Raw genomic sequence first — 19,855 nt, forward strand, 5'->3', positions numbered from 1 at the left:
GCTGAACTAACACTCTGGCTTGGGATGTATGGCCTCTATGGTGCTTAAAGCTGTGCTTTCAAAAGGTACACAGGTGTGTTTCTTACCCAGAACATTCATATGTCTCTGACCCTCATTTTAGTATCTAGTTTAACTAGAAGCCTTATTAAAAACAGAAAACTGTACATGCTCTGACGTTTCGCCCTTTTAAAATGTATTGTGCCTTTCTGATTTAAATTGAAATTTAAGGGGCACGTTTGCAAATGTTTTAAGTCGATTAATTTAAAAACAGAACAAAGCGAATAAAAAACTTCTGTCTTGGTCTACCAACGTACCAACACTGTATTATTCAGGGTAGATGCAACAACACCTCGGTCTCAACCTCATGTGTGTGCAGAAAAAAGGTAAAATAATTTGAGTGCCATGGTTTTGTGTTTGAACAAACAGGTGTACTGTTAATGTACTCAGCGTCTGTCTGTCAGCAGAGAAGGACAGACAGACAGACACTCCTCTTCTCAGCTGGACGTTGACTTGGAGGACGAGGGTGTGTGTGTGTGTGTGTGTGTGTGTGTGTGTATGTGTATGTGTGTGTGTCATGGCATCGACCGAGCACACCGATGTTTGCATGCGTAACAAGACCAGCATTCCAGAGTGGCTGAGAGATGATGACCGATGGTCCTCCAGTCCATTGCTTGACATTCTGAACACTATTTACATAAAGGCTGAACTCTTTAGGCTTGGACGGTGCCATCAACCATTCATTTGATCTGTAAAACAAGAGGCGAGGAATTACATTAAAAAATACATTATTTTCAAATGAAGCTAGCCTTCCAATATCTTATTGTTGTTCTCTGAAAGGTTGCTTAAAGCTGCAATCTGCAGTTCAAACAATAACAAAGCGGAGACCCCACCACTGTTTTGGTAAAAATCTGAGGGATGAGGCTGGAGAAATGTAACCACTCTCAAATTCATAGACAGAGCTCAATGGGCATATATCATTCATTTAAATCCCAACGCGTACACTGCATTCAGAAAATACACTAGTAATGAAATGGTACCTGAAAGTCTACCATTTTAAATAGGAGTTATTAAAACATGCTAATAATGGATATTTGAGTACATCAAAAAAGGTCTGATATATAACTCTACTGGTATACCATCAAGCCCTAGTGTTTTTCCAGACTGAAAAAAGTTCCTCTCCTGTAAGTTGGCCTTCACTTTCTGAACATTTGTTGATTTTACATGATTATTATTATTATTATTATTATTATGAAATACATCCTTACATATAACATCATTCAGTGGAAACGGCAGAAAAGAAAACTTACGCTTAAAATATTTAGATTCACCTTCCAAAGATGACTCTGAGTTTCTGTAAATTAATGTTGAAAATTCAAGAAAAATATTGTGCATTTTTCACAATTTTCCATCCAATTCGCTTTATTTTTGTAAAACATTACACTTGATCGTTCTTGAATAAGTACCTCCAATTCTTTTTGTTTTTCCTTTAACCTATTTTGTGCCTCTAGAGCACAGTTTCCATTTCCATCTACCTGCGCTGTTACTTCCTCTATTTCCTTTATTAGTCTAATCTCTTTTGACCTAAACTGCTTTTGTTTAAATGATGAGTATTGTATTGAATGGCCTTTGAAAGTACATTTAAAAGTGTCCCATACAATAAGGGGATCTAATGTACCTACAGTGAGGGAAAAAAAGTATTTGATCCCCTACTGATTTTGTACGTTTGCCCACTGACAAAGAAATTATCAGTCTATAATTTTAATGGTGGGTTTATTTGAACAGTAAGAGACAAAAACAACAAAAAAATCCAGAAAAACTCATGTCAAAAATGTTATAAATTGATTTGCATTTTAATGAGGGAAAAAAGTATTTGACCCCCTCTCAATCAGAAAGATTTCTGGCTCCCAGGTGTCTTTTATACAGGTAACAAGATGAGAATAGGAGCACTCCCTTTAAGAGTGTGCTCCTAATCTCAGCTCGTTACCTGTATAAAAGACGCCTGTCCACAGAAGCAATCAATCAATCAGATTCCAAACTCTCCACCATGGCCAAGACCAAAGAGCTCTCCAAGGATGTCAGGGACAAGATTGTAGACCTACTACACAAGGCTGGAATGGGCTACAAGACCATCGCCAAGCAGCTTGGAGAGAAGGTGACAACAGTTGGTGCGATTATTCGCAAATGAACTGTCAATCTCCCTCGGCCTGGGGCTCCATGCAAGATCTCACCTCGTGGAGTTGCAATGATCATGAGAACGGTTAGGAATCAGCCCAGAACTACACGGGAGGATCTTGTCAATGATCTTAAGGCAGCTGGGACCATAGTCACCAAGAAAACAATTGGTAACACACTACGCCGTGAAGGACTGAAATCCTGCAGCGCCCGCAAGGTCCCCCTGCTCAAGAAAGCACATATACATGCCATCTGAAGTTTGCCAATGAACATCTGAATGATTCAGAGGACAACTGGGTGAAAGTGTTAAGGTCAGATGAGACCAAAATGGAGCTCTTTGGCATCAACTCAACTCGTCGTGTTTGGAGGAAGAGGAATGCTGCCTATGACCCCAAGAACACCATCCCCACCGTCAAACATGGAGGTTGAAACGTTATGCTTTGGGGGTGTTTTTCTGCTAAGGGGACAGGATAACTTCACCACATCAAAGGGACGATGGACGGGGCCATGTACTGTCAAATCTTGGGTGAGAACCTCCTTCCCTTAGCCAGGGCATTGAAAATGGGTCGTGGATGGTTATTCCAGCATAACAATGACCCAAAACACACGGCCAAGGCAACAAAGGAGTGGCTCAAGAAGAAGCACATTAAGGTCCTGGAGTGGCCTAGCCAGTCTCCAGACCTTAATCCCATAGAAAATATGTGGAGGGAGCTGAAGGTTTGAGTTTCCAAACATCAGCCTCGAAACCTTAATGACTTGGAGAAGATCTGCAAAGAGGAGTGGGACAAAATCCCTCCTGAGATGTGTGCAAACCTGGTGGCCAACTACAAGAAACATCTGACCTCTGTGATTGCCAACAAGGGTTTTGCCACCAAGTACTAAGTCATATTTTGCAGAGGGGTCAAATACTTATTTCCCTCATTAAAATGCAAATCAATTTCTAACATTTTTGACATGCGTTTTTCTGGATTTTGTTGTTGTTATTCTGTCTCTCACTGTTAAAATAAACCCACCATTAATTATAGACTGATCATTTCTTTGTCAGTGGGCAAAAGTACAAAATCAGCAGGGGATCAAATACTTTTTTCCCATCACTGTTGTACAGAAAAAAGTCAATTATTAAATATTTTGTCTTTGTTAAGAATAATTTGTCATCCAGTAGGCTTTGATTAAGTTTCCAATATCCCCGTCCACATGGAAATTCTGTAAGAGTTATATGGAGGCCAATTAGATTAATACTTTTTTTAAACTTCTGATGCCAGCAAGAATGAGACCAGGAAGTAATAAAGACGGCTAGCTAATATCTTATTTACATAAGTATTCAGGCCCTTTGCTATGAGACTTGAAATTGCATCCTGCTCAGGTCCACTCCAATCTGATTGGAGTTCACCTGTGGTAAATTTAATTGATCGGACATGACTTGGAAAGGCACACACCTGTCTATATAAGATCCCACAGTTGACAGTGCATGTCAGAGCAAAAACCAAGCCATAAGATCGAAGGACTTGTATGTAGAGCTCCGAGACAGGATTGTGTCGAGGCACAGATCTGGGAAAGGGTACCAAAACATTTCTACAGCATTGAAGGTTCCCAAGAACACAGTGGTCTCCATCATTCTTAAATGGAAGAAGTTTAGAACCACCAAGACTCTTCCTAGAGCTGGCAGCTCGGCCAAACTGAGCAATCAGGGGAGAAGGGCCAGGGTCAGGGAGGTGACCAAGAACCCGATGGTCACTCTAACAAAGCTCCATAGTTCCTCTGTGGAGATGGGAGAACCTTTCAGAAGGACAACCATCTCTGCAGCACTCCACCAATCAGGCCTTTATGGTAGAGAGCCAGACGGAAGCCACTCCTCAGTAAAAGGCACACGCAGCCCGCTTGGAGTTTGCCAAAGGGCACCTAAAACTCTCAGATGATGAGTAACACAATTCTCTAGTCTGATGAAGCCAATATTGAACTCTTTGGCCTGAATGCCAATCATCACATCTAGAGGAAATCTGGCACCATCCCTACGGTGAAGCATGGTGGTGGCAGCATTATGCTTTGGGGATGCTTTTCAACGGCAAGGATTGGGAGACTAGTCAGGATCGGGGGAAAGATGAACAGAGCAAAGTACAGATCCTTGATGAAAACCTGCTCCAGAGGGCTCAAGACCTCATAATGTGGTGAAGGTTCACCATCCAACAGGACAATGACCCAAAGCACACAGCCAAGACAACGCAGGAGTGGCTTCGGGAAAAGTCACTGAATGTCTATGAGTGGCCCAGCTAGAGCCCGGACTTGAACCTGATCGAACATCTCTGGAGAGACCTGAAAATAGCTGTGCAGCAACGCTCCCAATCCAACCTGACAGCTTGAGAGGATCTGCAGAGAAGAATGGGGGAAACCCCCCAAATACAGGTGTGCCATGCTTGTAGTGTCAAACCCAAGAAGACTTAATGCTGTAATCGCTGCCAAAGGTGCTTCAACAAAGTACTGAGTAAAGGGTCTGAATACTTATGTAAATGTAATATTAAAGTTAAAAAAACATTTTTAAATGTATGTAACAAAATGTGGAAAAAGTCAAGCGATTTGAATACTTTCCGAATGCAGTGTGTGTAGCGATTGCAGATTGCTCCTTTACATGTATAAGCATGGAGAAAAATGCTGCCATAATTTGGCTAAATGCACTCAGATATTCTTGGCGGGGTTGGAAGGTAAACATACTGTAGAGAAACAGAGATGAATAGAAACTCACTGTTCTTGACTACATTTGAGTCAGATACTTGTGGTTACTCAGATGATCGGCAGAAATAATTGGAATCTGTGGATGGAGACAGAGCAGAGAAATCAAAAACACATCCCACATTTTATGCACATCTTATGCACATCATCGGAACCCCACCCCTCAAAAACACATCCCACATCTTATGCGCATCTTATGCACATCATCTGACCCCCCACCCCTCAAAAACACATCCCACATCTTATACACATCCTCGGAACCCCCCCACCCCTCAAAAACACATCCCACATCTTATGCACATCATCGGACCCTGATCCGCAGTTTTAAGCAAATCTCAGAGTTCATTACCCAAAAGGAGATGAAGATAGCAAGATAAGGCAGAATGTGGTTACAACGTTATCTAGATAAAAGCAAACATTTTATAGGATCACTGACACCTGATCAAGGAAGGGTTGGCGGGGCGTGTGTGAGGGGAAGGAGACTAAATGTCAGTTGGTAGTGAGGTGGCTACCCATGCAAACTCAAGTCCTCCAATTTGGTGACCTCCTTTAAAAAATATATGTTTGGGCACTACAAAAATGACCTGCAGGTAGTTAAGGATAAACACATTTTCTTTGGGGATAATAATGTTGAATCTAATTTCTTGTTGCACTCTCAGTATAGGTAAACATATATATTTTTTGACTATGTATTCTTTCCCTTGTCCTATGTGACCACATACTGTGTACTTTTACATCTCAACTGTAATGTCTCCTCACTAAACGGCCTTGGAATGTCAGCAGCAGGAAAATGTGGACTCCTCAGACACTGCAGTAGCATTGACTGCATGCGGCACAGCAATGCCATACGTAAGCAGCTGCAGAAGAACCAAGTGGCAACAGATAGCAACTGCTTCCAGCACCTGCTGTACAAAATACTTTACAAAAAGAAGGAAAACCTCCTCATACATACCAATTGCATGTACTCATTGGTAGTCAACTTTGATAAGGAAGAGTCCTCAAAATAAGAAAGGACAAACATCGAGGTTAAAATGATGTCAGACATTATAACGACAAACAGGAAATGTCTCCCCAGAATGACAAGTTAATAACATTTTTTACTTGTATTTAACAAGGACATTAAAAGTTGACCATTAACATCACACATGTACTGTTCTAACAACCAACACTATAAAGGTCCATCTAATAATGTTAAGAACTGGAAACAACTAGTGTAAGTCAACGAGAGGGAAACCCATCTCCTGGGATAGGGAGAGACCGAGAGAGAGAGAGACAAAGAGAGAGAGAGAGAGACAGAGAGACAAAGAGAGAGAGAGAGAGAGAGAGAGAGAGAGAGAGAGAGAGAGAGAGAGAGAGAGAGACAGAGAGAGAGACAGAGAGAGAGAGAGAGAGAGAGAGAGAGAGAGCGAGAGAGCGAGAGAGCGAGAGAGCGAGAGAGCGAGAGCGAGAGCGAGAGAGCGAGAGAGCGAGAGAGCGAGAGAGCGAGAGAGCGAGAGAGAGAGAGGGAGAGAGAGAGAGAGACAGAGAGAGAGAGAGAGAGAGAGAGAGAGAGAGAGAGAGAGAGAGAGAGAGAGACAGAGAGAGAGAGAGAGAGAGAGAGAGAGAGAGAGAGACAGAGAGAGAGAGAGAGAGAGAGAGAGAGAGAGAGAGAGAGAGAGAGAGAGAGAGAGAGAGAGAGAGAGAGAGAGAGAGAGAGAGAGAGGGAGAGGAAGAGGGAGAGAGAGAGAAGGAAAAAAGAAAGAGATAGAGGGACGGGAGCAAACCTGATTGGCTGAGGTGGTTGCGAAGGGAACGCTTGTGGCAGATGTGGTGGCTGCAGATGCTGGCGTACCACCGTGCATCATGGGTACTTTTGTCAGAAGGGAAAATCATATAAGCAACAACACACAGAGGAGTGGAGTATGGCCAATTGGCCACCAGGCAAATGTGAAGGACTGGTGGTGAGGAGGGGGTGGTGGGGCATTCCAATTCAACAACTCACTCCCTTTCCCTCTGAGAGGATTGGATAGATGTAAGCAATAGGAAGCAGACAACAAGAAGGTTAGGGAAGGCAGTTACTATATTGCCTGAACACCTCCAGTCCTTTCTAATCAATCAATCAATCTGATCTGAAGAGGAAAAGGACATGAGGGAGAAGAGAAGGGAGTGAGTTATCTGATTGGAATGCAGCCATGAGTGTAAAGGGTATAGGGGATTCAGTGTGGTACATTTGTGGATGGCATATTGAGGTTATACCAGCCAAAAGCTGATGTTGTCAACAGAGAGGGCAGAGAAGGGTCAAGGGTCAAGCAATCACAGCTTAGGGTCCAATGTGTATTTACAGTAACATGTTTGGTAGTACACCCGAAACAGAATAAAACTTATCTCCAGTATTTACATTTATAGATATGACCAAATACATTATCATTGACAAATGAAATGTGCAAATGAGTCAGTTATATGCCACAACCAACCCTGTGACTCCCAAGTCACCAACACCCATGATGAGATGATTTGTGAATTGATGAAGTCAAAGGCTATATATAGGGCTCAAATGTATCAAAGCAAAGGCAGATCCAACTACATGTTGATATGATCATACTAATGATTACTGATTCATTATTATTGATTAAACTATTAGCCAGATCCCAGATCTGTTTGTGCTGTCTTGACTAATTAATAATCATTGACTAGACAGCACGAACAGATTGGGAGTCATGCTAGAAAACTATCTGGGTTCGCTTCAGAAAGCCAAGGTGCCACCTTTTAGCTGTGTGATGGTTAGTTAGATTTTGATGGCGTGCGAGTCACTGGCAAGGCTTAAAGCTAATTGGTGAAGAAGGAATGCTGGAACCTACCAACACCGGTGGTGGGGGTCATGCAGAATATTGAGCCTGCTCAAATGCCCATCATGCAGTGCAACAGGAAGTGTGCAACAGGAAGTGGATTGGAAAAGGGGGGAGAGAAATCAAAACAGCCCATCACAAGATTCGTTAGAGTGAAGGAAGAGATCAGGAGAATAACATGAATGAATTAACTGGACAGCATTCAGTAACACAGTCAGTGGACAGCAGTGGAAATACTGAGGGAAATGTGTAGTTGGATTTACTTTCTGAATTGACTGGAATTTAAATGTAATTGACCCCAACCCTGGTGCTGACCAATCTAGACCAAACTAGACGATCAGGAGAATCAGGTTGAGAGTTTATACTGATCAGATCAGGCACTTTTGTCTGAGGTGTCATGGATATTCATTTGCAATCAACTGTGATAATAATAGTAGCAGCAATAAACAATCAATGAATAGTTCTAGAAAAAAGGGATCATCATAATAGTGACACATCACATACACCCACGCTCAAGATAGAAACAAAAACAGGAAGCAGCTCAGTATTAATATGGAAGTAAGAGATACAAGAGATGTTGCCAAACAGAAGCAGGACATATAGTATTAATATAGAAGCAGGACATATAGTATTAATATAGAAGCAGGATATATAGTATTAATATAGAAGCAGGACATATAGTATTAATATAGAAGCAGGACATATAGTATTAATATAGAAGCAGGGCATATAGTATTAATATAGAAGCAGGGCATATAGTATTAATATAGAAGCAGGATATATAGTATTAATATAGAAGCAGGATATATAGTATTAATATAGAAGCAGGATATATAGTATTAATATAGAAGCAGGATATATAGTATTAATATAGAAGCAGGATATATAGTATTAATATAGAAGCAGGATATATAGTATTAATATAGAAGCAGGATATATAGTATTAATATAGAAGCAGGATATATAGTATTAATATAGAAGCAGGACATATAGTATTAATATAGAAGCAGGGCATATAGTATTAATATAGAAGCAGGATATATAGTATTAATATAGAAGCAGGACATATAGTATTAATATAGAAGCAGGACATATAGTATTAATATAGAAGCAGGGCATATAGTATTAATATAGAAGCAGGGCATATAGTATTAATATAGAAGCAGGATATATAGTATTAATATAGAAGCAGGATATATAGTATTAATATAGAAGCAGGATATATAGTATTAATATAGAAGCAGGATATATAGTATTAATATAGAAGCAGGACATATAGTATTAATATAGAAGCAGGATATATAGTATTAATATAGAAGCAGGATATATAGTATTAATATAGAAGCAGGATATATAGTATTAATATAGAAGCAGGATATATAGTATTAATATAGAAGCAGGATATATAGTATTAATATAGAAGCAGGATATATAGTATTAATATAGAAGCAGGACATATAGTATTAATATAGAAGCAGGATATATAGTATTAATATAGAAGCAGGATATATAGTATTAATATAGAAGTAGGACATATAGTATTAATATAGAAGCAGGGCATATAGTATTAATATAGAAGCAGGGCATATAGTATTAATATAGAAGCAGGACATATAGTATTAATATAGAAGCAGGGCATATAGTATTAATATAGAAGCAGGACATATAGTATTAATATAGAAGCAGGACATATAATATTAATATAGAAGCAAGACATATAGTATTAATATAGAAGCAGGGCATATAGTATTAATATAGAAGCAGGACATATAGTATTCATATAGAAGCAGGACATATAGTATTAATATAGAAGCAGGACATATAGTATTAATATAGAAGCAGGGCATATAGTATTAATATAGAAGCAGGACATATAGTATTCATATAGAAGCAGGACATATAGTATTAATATAGAAGCAGGACATATAGTATTAATATAGAAGCAGGGCATATAGTATTAATATAGAAGCAGGACATATAGTATTAATATAGAAGCAGGGCATATAGTATTAATATAGAAGCAGGACATATAGTATTAATATAGAAGCAGGACATATAGTATTAATATAGAAGCAGGGCATATAGTATTAATATAGAAGCAGGACATATAGTATTAATATAGAAGCAGGACATATAGTATTAATATAGAAGCAGGACATATAGTATTAATATAGAAGCAGGATATATAGTATTAATATAGAAGCAGGATATATAGTATTAATATAGAAGCAGGATATATAGTATTAATATAGAAGCAGGACATATAGTATTAATATAGAAGCAGGACATATAGTATTAATATAGAAGCAGGACATATAGTATTAATATAGAAGCAGGACATATAGTATTAATATAGAAGCAGGGCATATAGTATTAATATAGAAGCAGGACATATAGTATTAATATAGAAGCAGGGCATATAGTATTAATATAGAAGCAGGACATATAGTATTAGTATAGAAGCAGGGCATATAGTATTAATATAGAAGCAGGACATATAGTATTAATATAGAAGCAGGGCATATAGTATTAATATAGAAGCAGGACATATAGTATTAATATAGAAGCAGGACATATAGTATTAATATAGAAGCAGGACATATAGTATTAATATAGAAGCAGGGCATATAGTATTAATATAGAAGCAGGATATATAGTATTAATATAGAAGCAGGATATATAGTATTAATATAGAAGCAGGACATATAGTATTAATATAGAAGCAGGGCATATAGTATTAATATAGAAGCAGGACATATAGTATTAATATAGAAGCAGGACATTCAGTATGTTGCCAAACAGAATCATTGGGTCAGAAAGAACAACCCAAACATCCCTATGCCGTCACCATCAGACCACATTCGCACACAGCCCCCCAGATCACATTCATACACAGTCTCCATCCGACCACATTCGCACACAGCCCCCCAGACCACATTCGCACACAGCCCCCCAGATCACATTCATACACAGTCTCCATCCGACCACATTCACACACAGCCCCCCAGATCACATTCACACACAGCCCCCCAGACCACATTCACACACAGTCTCCATCCGACCACATTCACACACAGCCACCCAGATCACATTCACACAGTCCCCATCCGACCACATTCACACACAGTCTCCATCCTCCAACTGTATGGCTGAGCTATAACTACACACTGAGTTTGCTCACAGCTCTTTTTTTGTGCAACTGTGAGTGAGAGTCATTCCAGTTGATCTAACCTGTACCTTGTATATTGTTCTTCAAAAGGTTATTTGTAGAATCTTTGAGATTGAGAAAGGTTATTTATAGAGCCAAAGAACCCTTATTTGGCACTATACAGAACCATTGTTTTTTAGTGTGTAGCTTTAATGTCCAGGCAGGTCTACTCGCTCTAGTTCTATGTATGAAAGAGACCATATGAAAGCAGCGTGGGCGCCAAGGGAGCCATACCTGAGGGCAGGAAGGCAGCCTGCTGCTGAAACTGCATGTTGGCTAGGGCCTGTTGGTACTGGAGCATGCCAGTGTTGAACATGGCAGAAGCCCCGTTAGCCTTCTCCAGGGCTGCCCGCTTGGGCATGGGAGGCATGATACTGTGGGGGATCCCCTGCCCAGACCCAACGGAGGGAGGGAACGAAAGAGGGAATGAGAGAGAGAGAGAGAGAGAGAGAGAGAGAGATAGAGAGAGAGAGAGGTGTGTGGGGGAGGGGGGTGTGTGAGAGAGAGAGAGAGAGAGAGAGAGGTGTGTGGGGGAGGTGTGAGAGAGAGAGAGAGAGAGAGAGAGAGAGAGAGAGAGAGAGAGAGAGAGAGAGAGAGAGAGGTGTGTGGGGGAGGTGTGAGAGAGAGAGAGAGAGAGAGAGAGAGAGAGAGAGAGAGATAGAGAGAGAGAGAGGTGTGTGGGGGAGGGGTGTGTGTGAGAGAGAGAGAGAGAGAGGTGTGTGGGGGAGGTGTGAGAGAGAGAGAGAGAGAGAGAGAGAGAGAGAGAGAGAGAGAGAGAGAGAGAGAGAGAGAGAGAGAGAGGGTGTGTTGGAGGTAAAAACAAAAACAAAAAAGATAATTGCTGTTAAGTTAGAGGATAAAATAACAACATCACAACAACAACAATGTGTAACTGTGTGTAACACATTATCCTCAGCAAGCAAGCAGTCTACACAACTACTACACAAGCAAGAGCATGGTGCTAACTGGGGCTACATAGTGACTATAAAGCATTCATTTCCATGATATAATCAGTTACTAAGCTTAATAAGGAGGATATACAGTATAAATACACCTAGGGCTGACTTAATGCAACTAAAGCAAGCATTGCTCTATTAATATAACAACACAGCTATGAGGAAGAGATAGGAAGCAGAGAGAGAGAGACAGAGAAAGAGAGAGACAGAGAGACAGAGAGAGAGAGAGACAGAGAGAGAGACAGAGAGAGACAGAGAATGAGAGAGACAGAGAGAGAGAGAGAGAGAGACAGAGAGAGACAGAGACAGAGAGAGAGACAGAGAGAGACAGAGAGAGAGAGAGAGAGAAAGGGAAAGAGAGAGAGAAAGGGAAAGAGAGAGAGAGAAAGGGCTGCACTGCTAACTCCATGATCAACTGTATTATGAGACGTTAATATTAACTCTATCTAGGGTGGGGTCGCTACTATGTGACTCTAATCCCATCCCACTCATTTAGACATGCACTAGGAACACATACATGCATACATACTTTACAAACATACATACATACATACAACTAATTACAATTGAACATTGAACATAAACTTGTGCCATGCCACCATTTAAATGTACTTTTACATTTTACACTCCCTAATTATCTTCTTCTACTGTTAAAAGCTACACTCCCTAAATCTCTTCTTCTACTGTTAAAAGCTACACTCCCTAACTCTCTTCTTCTACTGTTAAAAGCTACACTCCCTAATTCTCTTCTTCTACTGTTAAAAGCTACACTCCCTAATTTTCTTATTCTACTGTTAAAAGCTACACTCCCTAATTCTCTTCTTCTACTGTTAAAAGCTACACTCCCTAACTCTCTTCTTCTACTGTTAAAAGCTACACTCCCTAACTCTCTTCTTCTACTGTTAAAAGCTACACTCCCTAATTTTCTTATTCTACTGTTAAAAGCTACACTCCCTAATTCTCTTCTTCTACTGTTAAAAGCTACACTCCCTAACTCTCTTCTTCTACTGTTAAAAGCTACACTCCCTAACTCTCTTCTTCTACTGTTAAAAGCTACACTCCCTAATTATCTTCTTCTACTGTTAAAAGCTACACTCCCTAATTCTCTTCTTCTACTGTTAAAAGCTACACTCCCTAACTCTCTTCTTCTACTGTTAAAAGCTACACTCCCTAAATCTCTTCTTCTACTGTTAAAAGCTACACTCCCTAATTATCTTCTTCTACTGTTAAAAGCTACACTCCCTAACTCTCTTCTTCTACTGTTAAAAGCTACACTCCCTAATTATCTTCTTCTACTGTTAAAAGCTACACTCCCTAACTCTCTTCTTCTACTGTTAAAAGCTACACTCCCTAAATCTCTTCTTCTACTGTTAAAAGCTACACTCCCTAATTATCTTCTTCTACTGTTAAAAGCTACACTCCTTAAATCTCTTCTTCTACTGTTAAAAGCTACACTCCCTAACTCTCTTCATCTGCTGTTCACATAAGATATAGGTGATGAATTGATTGTGGCCCTTTGTACAGATTTCCATATCCAAATGTCCAATTGATGTTTGTTTGGGAGGTGGGTTTTTAAATCGCAAACATGGTGGAGATTCAGTCCAAGCTGGGAAGGAAGCCACAATCAGTTTATCACAGGAAATAATGACAGATATAGCAACAGGAGGAAAGATAACAAACAATAACAAATTAAAGTAGTTATATCTGGGTTAAGACATTGCACTACGACAACAAAGCCACATGCCAAGCTAAAAGGTGAAAGGTCATAGTACCAGGTCAAAGGTTGCGTCGAGGGGTCGCTTCAGTGATTTGACAGCCGACTGAGTCTTAATTAGCAGGCAGCGAGCACATGATGGCAATGGGCCAATGGGGTTCAAGCGCATTAACATAAACCAGCAAGCAGAGGTGTATCATGGGGGCAGCAGTGCAGTTTGGGTAGGTGAGAAAAAACAAAAGAAATAAAAAAACTAATCATTGGAATGCAGTATACAAGGGGATTACAGAACTAGGACATGCACAGTGTGTGGACACTACAGTACTACGGCTGACAAGTACAGAACACTTCAATAAGGATCTAGCTAAGTCAAATACTGTGAAAGATGGAAACACAAACAAAATGGACTGTTCACTGTCATTACTTCAAAAACACTGGGCATTGAGCGATATGGTCACACTTTAAATAAACTAATAAACGTATTATGCCTTCATAAACCCTTCACAAGGCCTACATAAATGGCACAAAGCATTTATGAGCAAATGTCCTATTTTACGAAGGGTAGTATTGGGTTCATATCACATCAGATGCAAGGACCTGTTACATCACCTTTATATAGTGTGACATTTGCTTATAAATGATTATAAATCTATGTAGGCCTTAGATTTACATGTCCATATTGAAAGGGTTTAGGAGGCCTTTATTAAGCAAAATGAGCTACAGTTTGTTTAATGTGTGACCAGTGGGGTCATTCAATTATAAAATAGCGATATACTGTTTTACTGTACGTAGTCATTGTCACATTTCTATGACTATACACCACAAGGCTTGTTATTGTTCCTCATACAAACAAAGCCTGGCAAATACTAAGAACAACACACAAGTGTCACAGTGCTAGTTTAGCTGTGGATGTTCAACGAGAGAGGAAGGACCATTGTTATATTAGACTTAGACTGCAGTCAGATAAGCACATTGAATACATTGAATATCAACAGGAAGCTGTGCAGGGGAAGACGCGCCCACTGACATAGTTACAGATACAATCAGTCAGTCCAGGTAAACTTCTGTTATTTTATCAGTTAATGTCACAAGCCAGAAGGGACATATAGTATAATGGAGAAGTTACCCGCAGACACAGATCTAGGATCAGTTTACCCTCCCCAATCCTAAGACCCGTGTCTAGGGGCAGCTTCATCCTACTGAGTGCGTTTTCCTAATTCCCACTCTGCGACTGTTACAGAGAGGATCCAAGATGGCGGATTACTCACCATGGCTGCAGCGGCGGTGGCCTGGTTGACCTGGTGCTGGGCGGCCTTGATCTTGGCCTGCAGGTGGGCCGGAGGGTGGAAGTACTTGCACTTCTCCCTGGAGCAGCGGCCCTTGATGTAGTCCATACACACGGTGACCGTGTTGTCGTTGGTGTCTATCATGGTGCTGTCGGAGGGGTGGGAGAAGCGACAGTCGTTCTCCCCCCGGGAGCAGTTGCCACGCTGGTACTCACGACACACCTGGTGAGGGGCGAGAGATAGGAACATAACGGATCAGTTCCACTTTAAACCTCCTGTCACAAGGGCTTCGTAACGCCGTCATAAGCATGACATATCAGATGCCATAAACCAGGGGTGTCAAACTCAGTTACACAGATATGCACAGAGCACATGTTGAGCAGACATTGAGCAGGGTCACCGGTGTGTTGGACATGGCATTTGTAAGGCAGTAGAGGGCAGCATTTGTAAGGCAGTAGAGGGCAGCATTTGTAAGGCAGCAGAGGGCAGCAGAGGCTTTATGTTAGCACAGCATGTTTGTGTTCTTGGGTCAGTACAGGGTTTCTGGGTGTATGTGCGTGCGTGTGTATCTGTCTGCCCGTCAATCCCTCCGTCTGTATCTCTCACCTCCAGTCTGTCTGTCCTCATGAGTTTCTGTGCGGCAGCGGCAGCAGCGTTGGGGACCTGTCCGTGGTTGGGGTGGCCTGCCATGAGGACCTGTGGACTGGGCATGATCTCTGGCTGCATCAGGCCGGGTGACACAGGGCCCAGGTACGGGTTGAAAGCCGCAGCGCTGGCATTGGTGGCCAGGCCTGGCGCCATGGGGAACATAGGCTGTCAGGGGCAGAGAGAGACAAAGGTGAAAGGTGAGAAGTTATACTTCCTGGTAGGTCAAATATTACATGTACTTTGTTCAACAGTTAACTGACCCCCTATTCCCTATGTGCTGCATTGCTTTAGGACTCTCAGAATGCTCAGAAGCACTGCACTATATAGGGAATAGAGTGACCTTTAGACTACTGTAAGTGTTGTCATGTAATGTGGTGGTGCCAGGCATTTACTTGATGTAAGCTGAACCTGTTGCTGTCTTGGACCAGGTCATAGAGATTCACCTGGATTGGCAAAGGTTGAGGAAAATGAAGAGGGGTTTCAGGTCCTGGCATTCACTCACAGTTCAGTTCCATTCTATTATACACACGTGTGTGTGCATATGCGTGTGTGTGTGTTTGTGTGTGCATACATGTGTGTGTGTGTTTGCATATGTGTGTGTATGCATGTATGTGTGTGTATGTGTCTGTAAGACATACATGTACTGTACATGAGTGTGTGTGTGTGTTGTCTCACCATAGGCTGAAGCTGTGTGCCAGGCATCATGGCGTTGGCGAGCTGCATCTGCTGGGCCAACATGGCCATGTTCTTCTGCTGGATCAGATTGTTCCTGCCGTTGATCTCCAGCTGGGTCTTCAGGTGACCAGGAGGATGGAGGTACTTACAATTCTCCCTGGAACAACGGCCCTGATGGGAGGGGAGCAACAGAAAGAGAGTAAATTAGGTGAAAGTTGACTTAGATTCAGACAGCACTGGCATTACTTACTGTAAAACATGTATGACAACAACAGACAGAAGATAGACAGATACCCATAATTCCATGCTATCGTTTAATTCCATATTTATACAACATGTATAATCTGCAGTATGAGATCCTGTCCTGAGGTGACCTGGTGATTTGTTATGGTTCCCTCTGCTAGTCAACATCAGAGGCATGTCCTGAAAACACACACACACAGTCAGCTGACAACTGCGTGTGTGTGTGTGTGTGTGTGTGTGTTTGTGTGTGTGTGTGTGTGTGTGTGTGTGGAGCTGTTTATAGCTGCATGCCCCTAACCCTGCTTCACTCTAGGTCTGGACTAAGCCTGGTACTTGCTAATTGTTAAGGGTTCTCTTTATCTGCTCTGCCCTGTGGGAGAAAAATGTGTGTCTGCATCTGTGTGTCTGTATCTGTGTGTCTGCATCTGTGTGTCTGTGTCTGTGTGTCTGTGTCTGTGTGTCTGTGTCTGCATCTGTGTGTCTGCGTGTCTGCATCTATCAGACACACAGATGCAGACACACAGACACACAGATACAGACACACACACACAGACACAGATGCAGAGACACAGACACACAGACACAGACACACAGATGCAGACACACAGACAAACAGATCTGTGTGTCTGCGTCTGTGTGTCTGCATACATGTGTGTGTTCAGTCCAGAAGAGGGTCTCTGTGGCCCTGTGGGACCACCTCCCAGATATCCAGCCACCTGTCTGACAGGAGGTATACACACTACACATTCATATGATACAGAGACATCGCATCACAATATGAAGTGAAACTTCAAAACACTTGTGCCAAGAGTTGATGAACTAACTAAGAGAGACGGTCTATGCTGTCTGCTGTCAATACACAGCGCCAAGAAGGAAGGGTGCAGTAGCAGAAATCCTGGAGGACTGGGTTCAGGATACTTCAAGTGTGACGCACGCACGCACGCACGCGCACACACACACACACACACACACACACGCGCGCGCACACACACACACACACACACACACACACACACACACACACACACACACACACACACACACACACACACACACACACACACACACACACACACACACACACAGGAGTCATGATCATGTAACAGGTGCCAGACACACACATACTGGAGTCATGATCTTGTAACAGGTGCCAGACACACATGGGCTATTTCCATATATTTATTTATTTACATGATATTCCACGGGCTGTGTCTGTCTGGCCTGCCGCCTGGGTGCATCTCAATACGGGACCTTAGAATTCCAAAGGTTCTATCTGAGATGGTTGGCTCTAAAGTTGCACGCCCTCAATGGTTTGAATGGTGTGAGCAATTTATTTTATCATCTCGTATTCTTTTTAACTTAAACAACATGAATTGGGGATATTTAGAGTTGTATATAGGCAGAGAATATGGTACAGAATATATATGTCCATAACTCAATTTGGACCGAAATGCAGACAATTCTAATGTGTCTAATGTGGTTAGCTCTTTCTCCTTTCTCCTTCCCTTCATTCGCACTGACCAGAAACACTTGGACAGGTGAAAGGAAGCCAGTTCTTTGTGATCATAATCCATATTGTGTTCATCCTGTGTTTTCTGGTCAGTGCAGATGAAGGAAATTAGATAAGGAGAGGAAACCACATAAGACAATTGAGATGCACCCTTAGAGAGTTTCCCCACTCAGATACAGGCAGGAAGAATTTGCAGTTTCACATGTTGAGCTTAAATTTCACATGTGAAACCATATTTGCACATGTATTAAACTTATAGTTCACATGATAACACCCCCTTTTCACATGTGAGAAGAAAAAAAACATGTGAAATTCGCAGGAAATCTCACTTTCACATGTGGAATTGCAAGTTAACATGTGAAAATCAATCACATGTGAAAATCTTCTTTGCAGTTTCACATGTAAGAAAACTCCACATGTGTAATTATAAATTCACATCTGGTGGTCTGGTCCCCACAAATCAAATCAAATCAAATCCCATTTTATTTGTCACATACACATGGTTAGCAGATGTTAATGCGAGTGTAGCGAAATGCTTGTGCTTCTAGTTCCGACAATGCAGTAATAACAAGTAATCTAACTAACAATTCCAAAACTACTACCTTATACACACAAGTGTAAGGGGATAAAGAATATGTACATAAAGATATATGAATGAGTGATGGTACAGAGCGGCATAGGCAAGATACAGTAGATGGTATTGAGTGCAGTATATACATATGAGATGAGTATGTAAACAAAGTGGCATAGTTCAAGTGGCTAGTGATACATGTATTACATAAAGATGCAGTAGATGATATAGAGTATATATATAAGCCTACCACTGTTGTGTCGTCCGCAAACTTGATGATTGAGTTGGAGGCGTGCGTGGCCACACAGTCGTGGGTGAACAGGGAGTACAGGAGAGGGCTCAGAACGCACCCTTGTGGGGCCCCAGTGTTGAGGATCAGCGGGGTGGAGATGTTGTTGCCTACCCTCACCACCTGGGGGCGGCCCGTCAGGAAGTCCAGTACCCAGTTGCACAGGGCGGGGTCGAGACCCAGGGTCTCGAGCTTGATGACAAGCTTGGAGGGCACTATGGTGTTGAATGCCGAGCTGTAGTCGATGAACGGCATTCTCACATAGGTATTCCTCTTGTCCAGATGGGTTAGGGCAGTGTGCAGTGTGGTTGAGATTGCATCGTCTGTGGACCTATTTGGGCGGTAAGCAAATTGGAGTGGGTCTAGGGTGTCAGGTAGGGTGGAGGTGATATGGTCCTTGACTATCTGTCTCTCAAAGCACTTCATGATGACGGAAGTGAGTGCTCCGTGGCGGTAGTCGTTTAGCTCAGTTACCTTAGCTTTCTTGGGAACAGGAACAATGGTGGCCCTCTTGAAGCATGTGGGAACAACAGACTGGGATAGGGATTGATTGAATATGTCCGTAAACACACCAGCCAGCTGGTCTGCGCATGCTCTGAGGGCGCGGCTGGGGATGCCGTCTGGGCCTGCAGCCTTGCGAGGGTTCACACGTTTAAATGTTTTCCTCACGTCGGCTGCAGTGAAGGAGAGTCCGCATGTTTTGGTTGCAGGCCGTGTCAGTGGCACTGTATTGTCCTCAAAGCGGGCAAAAAAGTGATTTAGTCTGCCTGGGAGCAAGACATCCTGGTCTGTGACTGGGCTGGTTTTCTTTATGTAATCCGTGATTGACTGTAGACCCTGCCACATACCTCTTGTGTCTGAGCCGTTGAATTGAGATTCTACTTTGTCTCTATACTGACGCTTAGCTTGTTTGATTGCCTTGCGGAGGGAATAGCTACGCTGTTTGTATTCGGTCATGTTTCCGGTCACCTTGCCCTGATTAAAAGCAGTGGTTTGTGCTTTCAGTTTCACACAAATGCTGCCATCAATCCACA

General features: G+C 41.9%; 1 protein-coding gene across 14 annotated transcripts in view; it reads right to left on the reverse strand.

The window, feature by feature from the left end:
* Positions 1 to 202: 202 nt before the first annotated feature.
* The window catches only part of LOC110530751 (muscleblind-like protein 1), a 102,247-nt gene continuing 82,594 nt past the window's right edge, over positions 203 to 19,855 (reverse strand). For 5 of the 14 annotated variants that reach the window (XM_036986438.1, XM_036986439.1, XM_036986437.1 and 2 more), the window contains 11 exons: positions 16,209 to 16,379; positions 15,926 to 15,976; positions 15,492 to 15,698; positions 14,868 to 15,107; positions 13,658 to 13,711; positions 11,164 to 11,317; positions 7,734 to 7,769; positions 6,660 to 6,745; positions 5,849 to 5,893; positions 4,910 to 4,975; positions 203 to 746 (listed from right to left, as the gene is read on the reverse strand). In XM_036986438.1, coding sequence (XP_036842333.1) covers positions 4,919 to 4,975; positions 5,849 to 5,893; positions 6,660 to 6,745; positions 7,734 to 7,769; positions 11,164 to 11,317; positions 13,658 to 13,711; positions 14,868 to 15,107; positions 15,492 to 15,698; positions 15,926 to 15,976; positions 16,209 to 16,379 — 1,101 coding nt within the window. In that variant the 3' untranslated portion in view covers positions 203 to 746; positions 4,910 to 4,918. The remainder of the gene's footprint in view (positions 747 to 4,909; positions 4,976 to 5,848; positions 5,894 to 6,659; positions 6,746 to 7,733; positions 7,770 to 11,163; positions 11,318 to 13,657; positions 13,712 to 14,867; positions 15,108 to 15,491; positions 15,699 to 15,925; positions 15,977 to 16,208; positions 16,380 to 19,855) is intronic. The other 9 variants (XM_036986442.1, XM_036986445.1, XM_036986444.1 and 6 more) reach the window with 9 other exon arrangements.

This window comes from Oncorhynchus mykiss, chromosome 8 (genome assembly GCF_013265735.2).
Source record: "Oncorhynchus mykiss isolate Arlee chromosome 8, USDA_OmykA_1.1, whole genome shotgun sequence".
Classification (NCBI taxonomy): domain Eukaryota; kingdom Metazoa; phylum Chordata; class Actinopteri; order Salmoniformes; family Salmonidae; genus Oncorhynchus; species Oncorhynchus mykiss.